The following is a 20,496-nucleotide window of genomic DNA, read 5'->3' as shown; positions in this document are numbered from 1 at the left end:
ATGAGAAAGTAAAAATGGAGAATGTTTCCTGTGTGTGAGAGAGATGGGTAGATTTAGGGGCTGTGTGTGTGATGGGCAGGTTTAGGGGATAGAAAAAATGGTTTGTACAGTATAAAAACCATTGCGCCTTTGGAGTGTCCCCACATTTCACAAAAACAAACGTGAGAGAGAGAGAGAAAGTGTGTGTGTGTGTGTGAGAGAGAGAGAGAGAGAGAGAGAGAGGAAGAGTGTGTGTGTGTGTGTGTGTGTGTGTGTGTGTGTGTGTGTGTGTGTGTGTGTGAGAGAGAGAGGAAGAGTGTGTGTGTGTGTGTGTGTGTCCTCTGATAACCCGCAGACACTGACCCAGTTTGACTTTCTGAAGTAGCTCGAAGCGTTTCTGCAGCTCAGGATGAATTTGTTGTCAAGCGGTGATTTCTGCATGATGTATTTTTAATCAGTTAGTGTTTGTGTGTTATAGTTATTCAGGTTCTGCTCATGAAGATGGCTCGGATTAAAATGGTGTGTGAAGCTGCGGTTTATTGTGCACTTGATGGTTTGTGCTGCTTTCAGTCACTGCTTTTTTTTTTCATCTTTAAGTGCCTTTAGCCAGTTTTTAATATGCTTTCTATTTTTTCACAGCAGTTTTTCCCCAACTCAAACAATGTTGAATTGTGAAAAGATTACACACACGTATATCTGCGTGTAATTAAATGCATTCACCATGCTGGTCTCGAGCTGCCCTCTTCATCCTCTTCCTCTGGATGCTTTCAGGAGGGCTCAAATAACCAGCGCTCAGATTAATGACTCCCATTAAGGGGTTAAGAGCGGCAGGCGTGCAGGACGACCCTCAGTCACACGAAACACTGGCGGACAGGAAGTGATGCTCGACATATATAATTCGGGGCTTCATAATATAATGCAGTTTAATTATGCAAATAAACCGTGGTCTTATACACACAGGCTTTAGTGATCTTTAGCAGTGGTCAGAGCATTTGTGTTCAGAACTTTCTTAAAAAAAAAAAAGCCTGAGGAAGATTGATTGCCTGAAACATTGCTCATTAAAATATCCACGTGAGGATGCAAACTTGAGTTGTGTGTGTGTGTGTTTACGCACCTATTCGGGCGTGCAATGCTCTCTCTCTATTTTGGGGGGAGGGGGGTATATCTTTATTATAAGAGGTTCTTCTTTATCTTTTTGCACACTGAATCCTTTAAATGTTAAATATCTTGCGTATTTCATGCTTTGTCTTCATGTATAGTGTGTAAATATGCAGCTGTCTTCTAAGAGAACGTCCCAACAAGCGACTTAATTGGCACATAGTCCAAGCGTGTAACTAGGGGCGTCAGTAGGGGTGTGCGATAGACCAAAAATGATATCTCGATATTTTCTGTGATATTTTCTCACTAACGATAATTAAGGATATTTAGCTGAGCGTGTTATTGTGCTGGTGATCAGCTGACTCCTGAAGTTTTTGATATTCTTCATATTCTGTGTGATGGTCAGTTCACAGCAGTGACAGAAATCATCTTTTACAAAACATTTAAATGTATTTTTTCCTTTTATGAGCATTTTCTAACACAGAAGTGGCATTTACACAGACTATTTAATGAGCTTAGAGGTGACAAATAGCCCGCAGTTGTGCATAAATAATGTTTTGATGTTTTAAACACACAACGTTGAATACTAATATTTGAAATTATTGAAATCATGAAAAGATACTTTAAAACCACCAGTAGGCGGCAGCAAGTCCCTGTTAATGAGTGAGTCACTGAGATCCAACCGATTCATTCAAACAACTGAATCATTCAGGAACGAATCATTTGACTATCTTAATCTATCTTAGTCACTGAATCACTGATTCAACTGATTCGTTCAGAAAGCTGATTCATTCAGTAAGGAAACGCCGCGTGTCGCTCAGAGACGCGATTACAGTGCTGTGACTTTGTTTTGAACTATTCTCGTTGGTGAAATAGAGTAAACATGGGCAATATGGTGTCTAAAATGAAAGTCACTTAATATTAAATTCTTGTTTAGTAAACTTGTATTAAATAAATATCACATTTGATATATATTTAGCGTACGCCCGCACTAGTCTAATCTTCAAGACTGCATCATGTAGTTATTCGATAATGTCAGAGTCGCTATAGAGTTGTTTTATCCAAGGCTCAGCTTGCTGTATTTATAAGGTATAATTCAACCAAAAATGTAAACTCAGTAATCATGTACTCACCCTCATGTAGTTTTTCGTTTAACTTCCAAACACAAATGAAGATATTCTCTATTAAGGCTGAAACTATTCCTCGAGTTATTCGAATTAAAAAAATCCACGGGGCAAAATCATCTGAGCAATAGATTTTTATATAATATAATATGGCAATTGTATGCATTAAAATGTATTAGTTTCACAGTTATTCATGTTTGCAATTTCAGCAATAAAACAACATTTTAAGGTATAATAAGGTTTATTATAATCAATTATTAATAATAAGATATATAAGATTTAATTTAAAGATACCTGTCTTATTTTCTCTTGTATATTTAGAATTGCGCTTTATTAAAGAAAAAAGTAATTATGCGATTAATCGATAGATTTAAGTACTAGATTAATCGATTACAAAAAGAATTGATAGCTGCAGCCCTATTCTTTACAAAACCTGTGATATTTTAGTCCCTCCATTTTAAAAGTCCATTCATCTCAAACTTAAAAGATCCAATAAATGTCATAAAGGGATCCTAAAATAACTAATCACGTGTCTAGTCCAAGTCTTCTGAAGAGACACGCTGGTGTAAGGCCGCCCAAATCGTCCCAATGGAGGCTAACGATCGGCGGGTGAAGGTCGCTGCGCGTTCGTCTTTTCAGCGGGGAAAAGGGGATTTTATTCCAATTCCTCGTTATCTGACTCCATTTAATGATAATTTAGAATTTGGGTTAGAATGCCATTTGGTTATTTGGTCATTCATTTTTAATAGTTTAACTACACATTTAATTATTCCGTTTAACCCTTTGTTGAAATTATGTCCGTTCATAACCTGAATAATTCCAGAGCAAGTCAGAATCAATCAAAGTATAACAATTTATTAACAATCAGGTAAATGTATAACGCCAATTACATAATCAATTCAAAGGTATACTTCACATCAAATACCCTAAAGTAAAGAATGAGATGTATACCGGACTTATCAAGGTTACATAATGCTGCATGGGTTAAAACGTCCAGCATTACGGGCTGACCTGAGTACAGTATCGAGCCCTGAGCTCTTTGCAACATTTCCTTAAATACCCAGAACCAGATACATACCCAGAACCATTTGAAACTCTTTCAAATGGAAACACTAGTTAACAATAGGAATTTGCATTGATCAGGTCCTATAGACCTGATTAGAAGAGAGGCCAAATGGCTGAAAGCCACACCCACCATACACCAAGGAAGGATATCTTTAAACCCTTAAAACATTGATTATCTTTTGGTTAACTTCTGTGGAGTTGAGATATTTGTACCAGTCGCACTGAGACATTTCAAACGATATCAAACACATATAATACTGTATCGTGAGGATTGACATTGTAACAAAGAGATTTCTGGTGCATTTCAGGTGATCTCAATATGAGGGGCAGCAGTAGTTTGGGGGAAGTTTCATGTGAGAGGAAAGGCATGTAAATTAGAGTCATTCATAGATGGTTCACTCAGTGTGATGTCGTCTCGGACAGAGACTCTAACTGTATGAATGAGTTCAGATGCTAATTTCCTTTGTTTTCTCAGAGCGATTAGACATTTCCAGCATCTACTAGCTTTTTCCAGCCTTACACTGGCTTTATATGATAACAGATTTACCTCAACGTGCATTCTGTAGGAAAACTTTCAAATGATTGTATCGTTTTGTTTTGTGGGTTTATCACGATTTATATCGAGTCGTGACATGAGTGTATTGTTTCACCCCTATCCAAAAGGATAAGGGTTGTACCTCATGGGTGTGTTTTGGGCATAACGTGCAGTAAACCAATCAGACTCATCTCCCTTTCCCTTTAAAAGCCAGTTGTGCTCGCACCAAGGCGGATTCGCTGTTTACATGCAAGCGGAAAGACTGAACGTTTCTCGTTTTATTTTTAATAAACGTGCTGCCTTGCGTCCCTGTGTGTGTAATAAGCAGAGTGTGTGTGTGTGTTGTGCACCTGCCTATAGGCGCATATTACTAACACACCCTTTCAATAACACCAAAATACTACACTATTGACTTTAAAACAGTTTCAATTGGTCAATAGTGCAGTCGTTTTCAAAATAGCAACGCGCCAACAATGCGCAATGGTTTTCAGACCAGAGACCCATGGGTGCACAGATGGGCATCATTGGATGTGAAAATTATAATATTGTCGGGCTGACACTAGCAAAAAACACTTGCGTCGGTCCTGGTGTTGCATTGTGCCGGGTGTATAATAGGGACCATAATGTTACACTGTAAAAAAATATAAGATCAGCTTAAGTTGTTACAACATTTGTTTTTATATTGCTTTAACCCTTAAATGCAAAATTTTGCCAAACATTCTTGCATATTCGGGTCGTTAGCGACCCGGATCTATATCTAACATGGATAGACCTCTACCTGTCGCGATATGTAAAACTCCTGATATTAGAGTAACAGTTACAGAAGAATAAAATAAAACGCATTTGGACTTGGAAGGGATCAGTTTGAGCAGATGTTTAAGACCATCATCATATGTCCTCGTCAGAGCCGTTTTCCAGTGCATTCAGCATCTGACTCATATTCGCAATCTCACGCATATTCTCCAAACTCATTTTCAACGTCTTCAAAATCAATATTTTGACCTCTGAAAGCTTCTTCAGCACATCCATCATCAAGTGACAGTGACACTAATATTTGATTGTGTTTAGTATTTGCTCTCTGCAGTAAATCACTGAGCCATTTCAAGTTTTGCTGATTATAATTATTATTGTTTTGTTTTCTGTCAGAGGTAACTATGAGTGAAACATCACTTCATCACTGCATATCAGACATTGCCACCTTGTGGAATAAAGGTGAATTGCACCTTATTTTTTCATTGTAGATTAATTTATCCTTGTGCAAAAAAATATACGTACACTCCTGCACATCTCGGGTCATTAGCGACCCTATACAATTTTGACAAAAAACGAGTAAAAAAAACAGGCATTCAATTATAATTATATTATTTTTTTCTTATATTGTTCAAAATGAATTGATTGAGGAATACTAAGAAGGTTGATGTCTAACTTTAAAAAATTAACGAGGAGGAGGGTAGTGAATGACATCTCGGGTTGCTAATGACCCGAGGTATGCATTTATGGGTTAACTCACAAAAAAGTGGAAATTGCTTAACTTATTTATTAAGTTATACAAGATTCAACTTATTTTTAAGTAATTTTACTGTCATTTAAGTTGCACTTAATCATCCAAGTTGGTTTATTAACTTCCCCGCCAGTTTAAAAAATAAATAAAAATTGCCAGCCACCGCCAGGGTTTTTTAATATTCACAAAAAATGTAATAGCCCATAGAAGCTTGTGTTCAATGAATATCTGAACATACATTATGTAAAAAGAGCTGACTATGAAAAGTTTATTCTAGCTTCAATTAGGGCTGCACGATATTGGAAAAATATTACATTGCGATATTTTTTCCCCCCAACGATATATATTGCGATATTGAGAGCCATCAATCCAGGCTAAAGTCAATAATTACCATTCCATGATATTAATAATTTCAGTAATAAGCAAGCTTCATTACAGGTGACAAAAATAAATGTTGGAAAGTATGTGCAAACATGAAACTAAACCTCCAGTGGGTGGCAGCAGGTGACCGTCTTAATGAGTGAGTCACTGAGTCGTTCATTCAAACGATTCATTCAAACGCTGAATCGTTCACGCTTGTTGCTGTGAGTGAGACGTGTTACGGGTCTGCTGTGAACGATTATCACTGCTGAAATAGAACAAAAACACTAAATATTGCATCTAAAATGTAAGTGACTTTAAATGAATGTTAATTAGTTGTTTATGGAGCTGTCATATGAAATCAGTGTCATTTTCAGTCGTGATGGTATTCAGTATTGTAATTTCTCCTCGAGAGGCTGCACGAGCGTCAAAAGCGCGACCTTATTATCGTCAGTTCATTATATACTATCCACTATCTATTGCCACGCACACTAATGCACAAATTTTTGCATTTTGGTGATTCTCTAGTTATGTTTTGTTTTAATCAGGCTCTTGTCCGTCAGGCAAGCAAAATTCTCTTACTCTTGTCCCTTCAAAACACCCACATGTCCTGGACAAGCGTTAATGTCGAGCCCTGCTTTGTATTCGTCGTAAAGATCTTTGAGTGTCGTTTTAAGTGGTCAGACAAATTGGTGGTGTTTTCTTGTTTTGTGGCCACAAGACACTCCATGCAAAGTACCTCTTTTTGGCCAACATCCTCCTTTTTGTTGCCGAAATAGTCTCAAAAAGATGATTTCTGGTACGAAACGGCGGTCGGTTCCTCTTCGTCGTGCATTTTAGCAGTGAATGTTTGGCGGTGAGCAGCGGAACGTGCATGTCACTCCAGTAACAAACTCTGTGTGTTTACTGTGTGCTACCGTTCTCTTAATACACCATGGGCTACTACCCTTCACATCGCATGTTCCGGCGATGTGAATATCGCTCACGCGCACATCGCGATGTCGATGTTAAAACAGAATATCGTTCAGCCCTATCTTCAATCATTCCTTTTTTATCAACACTTGAATATGGGTAAGTTTCATTAAAAAAAAGCAACATTTTGGACTAGTATTATCTGGGGACCTCTGGTGAACTATACTGTATGGCGGAATAGCACTTCTGAGAGTACTTCGGCTCGGCGCAGTAAAAAGTCCCGGCTGAAACATCCTCCCTCACATCTCCCCCTATTGACAGAAATAAGAGAGGGAGGATGTTTCAGCCGGGACTTTTTACTGCGCCGAGTCGAAGTACTCTCAGAAGTGCTATTCCGCCATACAGTATAGTTCTCCTTTTTAATCCGATTAGGAAAGCGCCACGTTTTATTTTATATCACCATACTTGATCGTTCAACTATTCGAGTAACTTTATTTAAATAGGGAAACCGTGGAGGTGTTTGGTCGCTTCTACTTGATCTCTGTTTGGTACCATAGTGGATGAACTGGGCTAAGCTAAATGCTATCAGATCGTCACCGCGCGTCAGAGAGATTAAGAGCACACACTGAGACGAGAGAGGTGTGTATCAACTCTGCTTAGTTAAGGGAATAACAGTTTAATATAAAAAAGTGGTGAAGTAACTCTTTAATGTTGATGATCACGTTATTTTTCATATGCATCTGCTTACATGCGGTCGCTTGTTTTTCTGCGTCTTCCTCGCGTGTTTTTATCAGTAGATTCAGTGCTCATTCAGGAGATGCGTAACAGCGCCCCCTAGCGTCTGGCAGGGAAAACACGGGAACATGGACAATTACGTTTTTGGCAAGGAAGCTTTTTGTCACAAATAACGGAAAATTCCGTGTTTGGCGGGGAAAGAGTTAATGTTAATCTAACAATTGCGCTATCATGGAGGGAAAAAAAAGTTGAATATATTTTTTTTTCTATAAATATTTGTTTTTGATTTGGTGTGTGTCAAATTTGGTGTTGTTACCAAGGATTTGAAGGTATGGTTGCTAGGGGATTTTGTTTTTTTTGGAGCCTTCAGAAAACTCAATTGTTGTGGAAACTTGATTGTTCTCAAAACTGACTTTAATAGCGCCCCCTAGCGTCTGACAGTGATTTTTTTTTTATTATTCAGCAACTTATTTATTTTACGTGCAAACGATTATTAAAAAAAAAAAAAAATGTTGTTCTTTTGCACTCTCTATTCATCAATGAATCCTGGGGGGAAATGCTCTTCCACAGAAATATGACCTGTTTTCAACACTGATGATGATCATAAATGTTTCTTGGTCATCAAATCCTCATATCAGAATGATTTCTGAAGGATCATGTGACAGGACTGGAGTAATGATGATAAATATAGCTTTGATCACAGGAGTAAATTACATTTTAGCATATATTCACATAGAAAACACTAGTAATAATCTTTCGCAGTTTACTGTATTTTTGATCAAATAGATTGGTGAGCAAAAGAGACTTCCTTCACAAACATTTAAGTCTTACTCACACCAAACTTTTGAAAGGTAAATAATGACTTCAGATGTCGAGTGTCTTGCTGTCAGCGAGTGAAGCACATGATTTATTCTTGTGTTGTGTGTGTGTGTGTGTTTCAGGATCAGGAGCAGTGTGTGTGGAAACAGAGACCCTCTTCATCAAGCTGCTCGGTTCATGGATATTCCCCTCTGGACAGGTCAGTGATGAGAACAAACACTCGGCTCGCTCCCTCCATCCCACCAGGTGTTGGCTTTGCATGAAAACTGCACTTTTGTTGGCATTTACTCATCGTGAGGCTTCTGTCCGCCGAGGTTTTCCGTAAGACGGATCAGCTAATATCCCGTTCGGCCCTCTGGTGTGTTTAGTCTCTCAGGGAAATGTGCTGGATCTCTGAATATTTCTGCGCGTTTTGGGTAATTGATGAATTGCAGTGAATATCTGGACAGGCTTCATTTTGTCGCCCTCGTCGGCTGCTTAATAACTGTAAATAGGCTCAAAATCTCCCTGCTTTTCCATGCTTAAATTGGAGTAACAAGGTTATTTTTAAATTAAGCACATTTATCAAGCTACCACAAACTTGTTTGCAAACTTAAGTGGTTATTACTTGGCCTCAAAACCCAATTAAACTCACTTTTTACACACACTTACACACACACACACACACACACATTCTCTCTCTCTCTCTGTCACACATACACACGCTTATTTGTTTTAAGGGCGTTTATGTTGCCTTTATATTTCTATACTTTTTTTGTTTGTTTTTATTAGTTGTGTAAAATAGGGGTCATCATACCAACATTTTAGTAGTTGAAATTTTATAATTCTCTTATCACAGCAAAAAAATTATTTATAATTGTTAACTTAAACCATAAACAAGTTTAATTACTTAATAAATACTATCATTATATTTATACCATGGTCTGTTTTAATACTTGATTCTGATTGGCTGGAAGGTGTGCAGTAAAACTGTTTAATGCACAGGTAGTTCCAATCAGTTTGATTACAGTTCGAAATTAATCCGCCACTATAAACACTGGTAACCATAGTAACACAGTTACGCTTGCAAACAGAGTCCGCCACTATAAACACTGGTAACCATAGTAACACAGTTACGCTTGCAAACAGAGTCCGCCACTATAAACACTGGTAACCATAGTAACACAGTTACGCTTGCAAACAGAGTCCGCCACTATAAACACTGGTAACCATAGTAACACAGTTACGCTTGCAAACAGAGGCCGCCACTATAAACACTGGTAACCATAGTAACACAGTTACGCTTGCAAACAGAGTCCGCCACTATAAACACTGGTAACCATAGTAACACAGTTACGCTTGCAAACAGAGTGACAGTGGCAGCTGGCAGTATCAGCCACGGATATGTCTATACGTATAACGTTACATATCTAAGGCAACATTAAGTGACATGAGACATGACGTGACACAGAAGCCAATGGCACATATGTCACTATGCGCAGATATGTATACATATCTATAACTATGCGCATATTGGCACATCCGTGGCACATGCGGTCTTCATTGTCATGTCACTGACATTATCGCGACACACTGACATGACACCGAGTTGCGGAACATGTCGCCGTGTGTCGTGCGTTTTTTACAGTCTATGATGGCCGTGACACTGACAGACTCGAGCACCTATATTATTATTCAATTTAATGCATTACATGTAATGTGTCTTTAAAGGTTGACGCGGGATTTATTTCACACTAGGCTACATAATGATGATTCGTTCAAATAAAGATTGCCTTGTCACTGCAGTGTTGCCTGTCATTCATAAATAATTTTAATAAATCCATTAAATAATCATTATGTTCGATTTGCTTAAGCAACAAGGGGATCTTCAGACTGACAAGAAGAGGTAGCAAATGCGGTAAGCACTGCATTGCAATACTTGCATTTTGCCCCGTCACTCTCAATTTTAAAGTGCTCCCATGCTGTATTTTTCTTTGCCCGCTTCATGTTAGAAAGCTGGTCATGACTTCTTGTGGATATTACAAATGTCTGGGAGCGCTCTGGCGGTCTCTAGTGGTGCAAAAATATATTACAACTAAATTCAAAGCACGTCATTGATGCCACGTAACAGAGCAAAATGTTTCACTCGGTTACGCAATTTTTAACGGTTAATCGGTTAACCATGGACACCCCTAATTGTATTACTGTATTTAAACATTCAGAGTTATTTTTTGTTATTACAAAAAGAGTTCTTAAACCTGTGACACTAATGATATTGTAATAAAAGCTTCAGCAATTAATCGCAACATGAAAAATTGATACCGGCACATGCCTATTCATTATTGCATCTTTGTTTTTTTCTATTTGAGACCAGAGTAGTGGTGCATTTAGTGGTACGTTTGACAAGCCTAGTGCTGAATGCTTTGCATCTTTATTGCAAAAATAAAGATTCTTGCCACTTAAGTGTGATTTCTCGCATCGCTAATTATGAAAGATGTCAGAAAGCACATTTATATTGTTGTAGAAGTACATGTCACATTCTCTGTGTTGCTGCAGAAACACCTTAAGTGTGTACGACAGGACCGCATGCTGTTCTGTGTGGATGTTTCTGGCTGAACATACACTCACACTGTGCGTGTGTGTGCGCGTGTGTGTGTCAGGATTGATGGTGTTGAATATCTGTCAGCAGGCAGCAGGGCTTGATTTATATTCCTGTGTTGTATTGACTGCTGTGTTTATAAGGAAACTCCAGCATTTATTCATGAAACTGAACTTCCACAGCCTCCGTCACACACACATGCACACACATATACTTGATTTTGCTCTTTTGTAGCGCAGAAAATGACAACTTTGTCTCAGATTTTTCAGATTCAAATACATCTGTACACTGGAAAAAATGTTTTAAAACTTAAAAAAGTAAGTAACCTGGTTGCTTTAATTTTGAGTTTACAGAAATAAAACATTTGAGTTGATACAATGAAGGAAATTGGTTTAATAAATAGAAACTCAAAATATTATTGTATCTGAACCACATAAAAAATGTGATAAATCATGAAAAGAGCACAAGATTTAGATTTGGCTGCGTCATCACAAATAAAACCAACCGTCTCCATTGACTTTCTATCGCGGGAAGCGGCCTCGTTATCATTTCAGTGTCATCATCACAATGTCTAAAAGCTGATATGTGACGAGGTGTACTGAAAACAAGCTAAAGAACCCAGAACCAAAAACCCAGAAGTGTTGATAAGCTGCTGACCCAAAAAACGAGCGTTTAAAGACATTAAAGTGGATACAGGCACTTGAGTCAGAGCGAGACATGCTATATTACAGTGAGAACAACGCCCACTGGAGGGGAAAGTCATCAGAGACAGGAAATATAACATATAAAACTGACATTTGATATTTGACAACATGTTTACTGCACACGTAGACATACTGAGACATACTGAGTGTCAGGATCCCAAAACTGACCCATTCTTCCAGCTGAAGCGTCACGTCTTATTGCCTGTGTCCACTTTAGTCTCCTTAAACGCTCGTTTTTTGGGATCGACAGCTTATAAAAACGTTAGTTATGTGTTTTTTAGCTTGTTTGCTGCACACCTTGTCACATATCAGCTTTTAGACAGTGCTCTGTTTTTTGTAATAAGTCCGAAATGACAAGGAGGCGGCCTCGCGCAATACAAAGTCAATGGAGAGTGATGTGGGCGTGGCCTAAATACGTTCTGTCTCTATTACCAGCCACTGTCACTTACACCAAATGCCGAAGTAAACGCAGTTAGAATGGAAAACCGTGAGTATTGCTATGGTGTGACTGCAACGGTTAGCACTACGACATTAATAGTGAATCACGCACAATCGATCATGAAATTCTTACTTTGCTTGGTTATCCGGGAAAAGTCACCAAGATTGGAGACGGCCGGCTCCGCCCACTTTGGGCTCCACAAATACGGGTGTGGTCACAGACACTACGTCCATAGTTTTATCTAGTCTACGGGTAAGACTCAATAAAATAAATAATAAAGGAGTGAACCAAGTGAGCGTCCCATTATTTATACACTGTGATTTTACTCCTTTTGATTGAATTGTGCATATTTTTGTATGTAAAATGAATATATTTGTTCTGTTTTTATGTTTAACTAAAAAAAATGCAGCGCCACTTAGAAAACAACAAATTCTTGGTTAAATAAAGGTTTAAAAAAGAAGGTTTATCAACAGCATTTCACTACGGTTACACTTGAATAGGTTACAAAACATAAAACTCAGTTAATTGCACCCAGCAGAGAGAGAGAGAGAGAGAGAGAGAGAGAGAGAGAGAGAGAATTTCAGAAAGAACAGATTGAGAGGCATGCAGTGTCTGTGTGGAGGAGGAGTGGATGGAGAGACTCGCTGACGGAGGGTTTTTTCTCTCAAGTCCATTAGAGGGCCCCATAAATCTGCTGCTGCTCTCAGAGCCACTGCAACACACACAGAGAGAGAGAGATTTCTCATTCAGCCTAAAGCTTTCGCTCACTCTCTCGTCTCTGTTTTAATTTAGAGAAAGCCGAGGGATGGAGGAGAGGGAAACCCCTGATGGTGTTACACACACACACACATTTGTTTTTGTGACATATGGGGACATTCCATAGGCGTAATGGTTTTTATGCCGTACAAACCGTATTTCCTATCCCCTTACACTGCCCCTGCCCCTAAACACACACACACACACACACACACACACACACACACACACACACACACACACACACACACACACACACACACACACACACACACAGGAAACTGCAGAATTCTGCATTTTTACTTTCTCATAAAAACTCCTCCTGTATGATTTATAAGCCTTTTGTAAAGTGGGGACATGGGTAATGTAAAAAAAAAACAAAACAAAAAAACAAGCGCGCGCGAACACACACTCTCACACGCACACGTGGGTAAAACTCTCCTCCAAGTCACTCACACGTTCATTTATTTATTCTGCAATCTGAAATTTGGTTCTGATGTCCACTTGTAGTGTTAGTTAAGCTGTTTTGGTTCAGCATATTTGGTTTTTCATCATTTCACTCCTACAAATAAATAAATAAAAAATAACTAAATTAGTCTCTCTTTACTTGTTTTCCGAAAAATATATATTTTTATATCCTTGAAACAATATCAATTTGCCTAGTGCATTTTGCATCACAGAACTGATGGATTTTCCCCCTTGTTTTTAACTGTAAAACTTACTTGTGCACTTTACTAAATGCAATAAGCTAATTACACTTAATATATAAACGTTTTGTGAACTCAACTGATTATGTTAAAGGGGTGATTAATTGTGGAATCAACTTTCCCTTGAGCTTTTGATATATAAAAGGTCTTGGTAATATTATAATATCCTCTAAGTTTCAGAGTAGGGATGCTCAATTCGGTTTATTTTCCTGACTTACAACCGATGCTAATTAATCGATTATTAACCGTCAACTGATAAGATTATAATATTGAATTGGCATTACATAAAAATACAATTTGCGAGTGTCTGTGACCTGTTAAAAATACTTTATTCAGGTGTTTTTTTTTTTTACTGTGCAAACCACAGAACAGGTCAACAACCGAACCTCGATTCACACTGTTCAGAAAAACAATAAAATCAATAAAATAAAAAGCATAAATAAATAGGCCTACACAAAATATTTTCACTAAAATAATTACCAAACTGGAGATGGCAAAATGAAAAATCACTGAATCCGTTTGAAGCTTTGAACAACCGGATTAGTTAAAAAAAATCACGCTTGCACACTGCCTCCGAAACTTTCGTCTGTCAAAAAAAAAAAAAATCGGAATTTTCTGTTTTCTCTTCGTTTTTGCAACACACTTATGTGAGTAAAACGTGTTTTATATGTAATAGTATTGCATTGTTATAGATCGATTGCGAGTCCTGGCCCATACGTGTCTGAGTCCAGCGTGCTAAAGGTATGCTCTGTTAGACATGCACACATAAACCAAACCATCTATAACAATGCAGTACTATTACATATAAAAACACGTTTTACTCACATAAGTGTGTTGCACCATTCCTGTCGGATCCAAATCCAGCAGCGATGGGAGATTGGTTAACAAACGATCCCGCAGTGAAATGAAGTGAAGATGTCTTCCCCACGTGAGCTGGAACTGCATTAAAAATAAAGTTCAACCACTCATTCCTAATATTAGGATCAGAAGGAAGCTTATGCAGTGACTGTTCTTCCACAACCAGGAATAGCGCAATATCTTAATCTTCCTCCGCATGTTTATAGTTGTTGACCAGCTAGCACGAGCCCTCCATGAGTCTGTGTGCGGGGCTACTGGATTAGATGAGTTGGTGGACGGGGCTACTGGATTAGATGAGTTGGTGGACGGGGCTACTGGATTAGATGAGTCGGTGGACAGGGCTACTGGATTAGATGAGTCGGTGGGCGGGGCTACTGGATTAGATGAGTCGGTGGACGGGGCTACTGGATTAGATGAGTCGGTGGACAGGGCTACTGGATTAGATGAGTCGACAGGCGGGGCTACTGGATTAGATGAGTCGGTGGACGGGGCTACTGGATTAGATGAGTCGGTGGACGGGGCTACTGGATTAGACGAGTCGGTGGGCGGGGCTACTGGATTAGACGAGTCGGTGGGCGGGGCTACTGGATTAGACGAGTCGGTGGGCGGGGCTACTGGATTAGACGAGTCGGTGGGCGGGGCTACTGGATTAGACGAGTCGGTGGGCGGGGCTACTGGATTAGACGAGTCGGTGGGCGGGGCTACTGGATTAGACGAGTCGGTGGGCGGGGCTACTGGATTAGACGAGTCGGTGGGCGGGGCTACTGGATTAGACGAGTCGGTGGGCGGGGCTACTGGATACGACGAGTCGGTGGGCGGGGCTACTGGATTAGACGAGTCAGTGGGCGGGGCTACTGGATTAGACGAGTCGGTGGGCGGGGCTACTGGATTAGACGAGTCGGTGGGCGGGGCTACTGGATTAGACGAGTCGGTGGGCGGGGCTACTGGATTAGACGAGTCTGTGTGCGGGGCTACTGGATTAGACGAGTCGGTGGGCGGGGCTACTGGATTAGACGGGTCTGTGTGCGGGGCTACTGGATTAGACGAGTCGGTGGGCGGGGCTACTGGATTAGACGAGTCGGTGGGCGGGGCTACTGGATTAGACGAGTCGGTGGGCGGGGCTACTGAATTAGACGAGTCGGTGTGCGGGGCTACTGCATTAGACGAGTCGGTGGGCGGGGCTACTGGATTAGACGAGTCGGTGGGCGGGGCTACTGGATTAGACGAGTCGGTGGGCGGGGCTACTGGATTAGACGAGTCGGTGGGCGGGGCTACTGGATTAGACGAGTCGGTGGGCGGGGCTACTGGATTAGACGAGTCGGTGGGCGGGGCTACTGGATTAGACGAGTCGGTGGGCGGGGCTACTGGATTAGACGAGTCGGTGGGCGGGGCTACTGGATTAGACGAGTCGGTGGGCGGGGCTACTGGATTAGACGAGTCGGTGGGCGGGGCTACTGGATTAGACGGGTCGGTGGGCGGGGCTACTGGATTAGATGGGTCGGTGGGCGGGGCTACTGGATTAGATGGGTCGGTGGGCAAGGCTACTGGATTAGATGCGCGGAAGAGGCGCCGTTTCATCGCGCACTGATGTCAGTATGAAGCACAGGACCGTTTGCTGAGCCTGGTGTCTATAAAAGCTTTTCTTTGACTAACAGGGAAGTTTTCAGCTCTGAAACTTAGAGGATATTCTTATATTACCATGACCTTTTATATATCAAAAGCTCAAGGGAAAGTTTATTTCTCAATTCCTCACCCCTTTAAAACACGTCTCTGTCTGAAAGCATTAGATCTGGTGTGAAACTAGTTTAGCCGGTCAGCCAGAGGGGCTAGACTTCTCTACCCTATCACACTTTGAGTAGAACGTTGCACTTTTTATGTGCACTTTGAGTTGATTTCTGTCACCCGTGTTCACCCTCTGAACCATTTACATGCTTCAGAATGAACCTAAATTCATCATGGTTTCATGTTCCCTGTGATGGAGCGATTTATTGGATCTAAGTGCTCCAAATGTGACCGACCGGACTTCCTGTCTGGCTCTGCTCATGCCCTCTCATGCGTTCATATGTAGTCCTTATGAGATACACCACGTTTATACTGCTTCAGTTTCATGACCCAGACTGTACAATGGACTTCAAGCGGCAACTGAGCATGTTAGCAAAATTTTCCCATGAACAAAGGTACAGCTGTTAAAGGGTTAGTTCACCCAAAAATGAAATGTATGTCCTTAACTCCTCCCCCTAATGTCGTTCCACACCCGTAAGACCTCCGTTCATCTTCACACACAGTTTAAGATATTTTATATCGTATATACCGTGATAATATTGATAACCGTGATCATTTGGGTCACTATAACAGTGATGATATTGATAACCGTGATCATTTGGGTCATTATAACAGTGATAATATTGATATCCATGATCATTTGGGTCACTATAACAGTGATGATATTGATAACCGTGATCATTTGGGTCACTATAACAGTGATGATATTGATAACCGTGATCATTTGGGTCACTATAACAGTGATGATATTGATAACCGTGATCATTTGGGTCACTATAACGTGATAATATTGATAACCGTGATCATTTGGGTCACTATAACAGTGATGATATTGATAACCGTGATCATTTGGGTCACTATAACGTGATAATATTGATAACCGTGATCATTTGGGTCACTATAACAGTGATAATATTGATAACCGTGATCATTTTGGTCACTATAACGTGATAATATTGATAACCGTGATCATTTGGGTCACTATAACCGTGATAATATTGATAATCGTGATCATTTGGGTCACTATAACCGTGATATTGATAACTGTGATCATTTGGGTCACTATAACCGTGATAATATTGATAACCGTGATCATTTGGGTCACTATAACCGTGATAATATTGATAACCGTGATCATTTGGGTCACTATAACCGTGATAATATTGATATCCATGATCATTTGGGTCACTATAACCGTGATATTGATAACTGTGATCATTTGGGTCACTATAACTGTGATAATATTGATAATCGTGATCATTTGGGTCACTATAACCGTGATAATATTGATATCCATGATCATTTGGGTCACTATAACCGTGATATTGATAACTGTGATCATTTGGGTCACTATAACCGTGATATTGATAACTGTGATCATTTGGGTCACTATAACCGTGATAATATTGATAATCGTGATCATTTGGGTCACTATAACAGTGATGATATTGATAACCGTGATCATTTGGGTCACTATAACAGTGATGATATTGATAACCGTGATCATTTGGGTCACTATAACAGTGATAATATTGATAACCGTGATCATTTGGGTCACTATAACCGTGATGATACTGATAACCGTGATCATTTGGCTCATTATAACCGTGATAATATTGATAACCGTGATCACTATAACCGTGATAATATTGATAACCGTGATCATTTGGGTCACTATAACCGTGATAATATTGATAACCGTGATCACTATAACCGTGATAATATTGATAACCGTGATCACTATAACCGTGATAATATTGATAACCGTGATCACTATAACTGTGATAATATTGATAACCGTGATCATTTGGGTCACTATAGCCGTGATAATATTGATAACCGTGATCACTATAACCGTGATAATATTGATAACCGTGATCACTATAACCGTGATAATATTGATAACCGTGATCATTTGGGTCACTATAGCCGTGATAATATTGATAACCGTGATCACTATAACCGTGATAATATTGATAACCGTGATCACTATAACCGTGATAATATTGATAACCGTGATCATTTGGGTCACTACAACCGTAATGTGAAATTTCCATACCGTTTCCTCCCTGGTCTGCAGTGTTCAGTGTGTGTGAGGCGTGTGGCAGTCTCTGTGTGTGTTTGTGTGTGTGTGTGTGTGTTTGTGTATGCTTGGCACGGGCCGCGGCCAGAGTTGCGGCTCATAAACATGAGCGCCGGCACTATTCATCAGCGCTCTCTGGTCACGCTGTCCGGCGGATCATGTTCACTCTGACCCGCTACAAGCTGACCCCGTGACCCGATACAGACGGAGGTGACCGGTAACAAGCAGCCGGCGCTCGACGTGCCACACACACACACACCAACCCAAACACACAAACCGCAGTCCTGCTAGTGCATCGGCTCTCTGTGAACCTCTATTCTATTCTATTCTATTCTATTCTATTCTATTCTATTCTATTCTATTCTATTCTATTCTATTCTATTCTATTCTATTCTATTCTATTCTCCTCTCCTCTCCTCTCCTCATTCTAAATTGCTGATTGCACACACAGCTTGCGTTGTTTGGCTTTACTCCAGTCCCTCAGCTGAGTCTGGTTTCTGCCAAGGTTTCTTTTCTTCACTTCTATCACCTGAAATGAAAGTAAGATGACGTGCTCTGGGTTGTCAGGATGTTTCGAGCTGGTTTCTAGGGTTTTCTGGGTTCTTTTCACCATTTGACTTTAAGTCATAGTGAGGTTTAAAACAGCAGATTTCAGAAACTGGTAACGCTGTAGACAGATGTTTCATGTTCTCCAGAACGGTGGTTTACAATGCCTTTTTTTTATACGACGTTCACTTTCAAAGTCCTGTGTTTTTATCTTAAATGCCTCGCAAGCACACATTAAAATTAAAGACACATTTGTTTGTTTCTTTCATTGCTGCCACTGGTGAGATCGAGACCGAATGAGCCAATCAGAATCCATTTTAGTAGAGCGCGCAATTTGATTGGATGGTAATAGAGCCATGCAAATCGAGCTTCTTAATTGCTAACGCAGTGAGCGATCATTTAGCAGATGCTTTTATCCTTCCTAATTGACTTGCTTTAATGAATTACTCGACCAGTTTCCATGAAAAACAGGGGGTTAAATCACCATAACGCATCATTTGCAACCTGTTTGTCTTCTGTGTTGTGTCATTGTACAGTCCCGTAGGACAGCATTCATTTTGGATCATGTAAAGTTGGCATCTTCTGTCAAGAAAATAATTTCAGAGGTGAAGAAAAGTCACTTTTGATTGCGTGTGAATATTTATGGTTAATGCTAGCAACTGAGATTCAGTAAATGGACACATCACTTCTTGAAACCAAAAGCATTCTGGGTATTATTCAAAAACAAGTGTCTTTCTCGGTAACACTTTATTTTAAGGTTCAGTTATTAACTATTAACTAGCTGCTTATTAGCATGCGTATTACTAGGACATTGGCTGTTTATTAGTACTTATAAAGCTCATATTAATGACTTATTCTGCATGACCTTATTCTACATCTCATAATCCGACCCAATACCTAAACTTAAACGCTACAAAAACTACCGTACTAACTATTAATAAGCTGTAAATTAGGGGTTTATCAAATAAATTATTTGATTTGATTGGTAACAGCCCTATGGTGTCTTATTTTAAATGAATGTAAAGATCAATTGGTCACACTTTAGTATGGGGAACACATGTTCACTATTAACTACCACTTTTGCCTCAATAAACTCCTAATTTACTCACTATTAAGTTAGGGGATAATGTCCACCCAGCCGGTTGTTATCGCAGAATAAACCCCTTCAGAGTGATCAGGACCCCGACGCGAAGCGGAGCATCACTCTGAAGGGGTTTATTCTGCGATTACAAACCGGCTGGGTGGACATTATCCCGCTTATTACACGGCTACTAGTCTCAAATAAATTAGACACAAAATATTGTCTTGAGATTAAATATTTTATTAGCTCTTACGCAAAGCTTCTGCGAAGAAAAACAGTTCCAACCTGCTTTAAGCCTTTATCTATCGCTGCTAAATGTTGATAATGAATGCTGAAAGGGTTAGTTCACCCAAAAATCAAACCAAGCCTATGATTTACTCACCCTCAAGTCATCATAGGTGTGAATGACATTCTTCTTTCAGACAAATACAATCGGAGTTATATTTAAAAAGTCCAGGCTAACGTTAATCCCAGCAGTAGTTGTAGCTGTTTCTGAAGTCCATAAAAAATGCAGCTGTCCATCAAATAACGTGCTCCACACGGCTCCGATGGGTTAATAGAGCCTTCTGATTCGAATCGATGCGTTTGTGTAAGAAAAATATCTATATTAAAAACGTTATAAAGGAAACCTGCCTTCCATTGTAACCCGCGGCTGTTTAAGCCACAAGATGGCGCCAGCGTTAAGCACAGAAGTAGTACCGGTCAAGATCACTCGTAGTACCCGGATGAGCGGTTCTTATCTGGAAATAACGTACCGCTGGAATGCACGATTGACCAATCAGAATCAAGTATTTCACAGAGCCGTGTAATAATAGTTAGTAAGGTAAGATTGGG

The 20,496-nt window shown here is 39.9% G+C and overlaps 1 protein-coding gene across 12 annotated transcripts in view; it reads left to right on the top strand.

Moving 5' to 3' along the window:
- Window positions 1-20,496, top strand: part of rbfox3b (RNA binding fox-1 homolog 3b) — a 622,784-nt gene that overhangs the window by 287,187 nt on the left and 315,101 nt on the right. For all 12 annotated transcript variants that reach the window (XR_010908103.1, XM_067456241.1, XM_067456312.1 and 9 more), the window contains one exon: window positions 8,251-8,327. Coding sequence is in view for 9 of the 12 variants with exons in the window: in XM_067456241.1 (XP_067312342.1) it covers window positions 8,251-8,327 (77 nt within the window). In the remaining 3 variants the exon portion in view is untranslated. The remainder of the gene's footprint in view (window positions 1-8,250; window positions 8,328-20,496) is intronic.

Source organism: Pseudorasbora parva, chromosome 2 (assembly GCF_024679245.1).
Source record: "Pseudorasbora parva isolate DD20220531a chromosome 2, ASM2467924v1, whole genome shotgun sequence".
In the NCBI taxonomy this organism is placed as follows: domain Eukaryota; kingdom Metazoa; phylum Chordata; class Actinopteri; order Cypriniformes; family Gobionidae; genus Pseudorasbora; species Pseudorasbora parva.
Note: the sequence above shows the minus strand (reverse complement) of the source record. Positions and strands in the feature narration are given on the sequence as shown.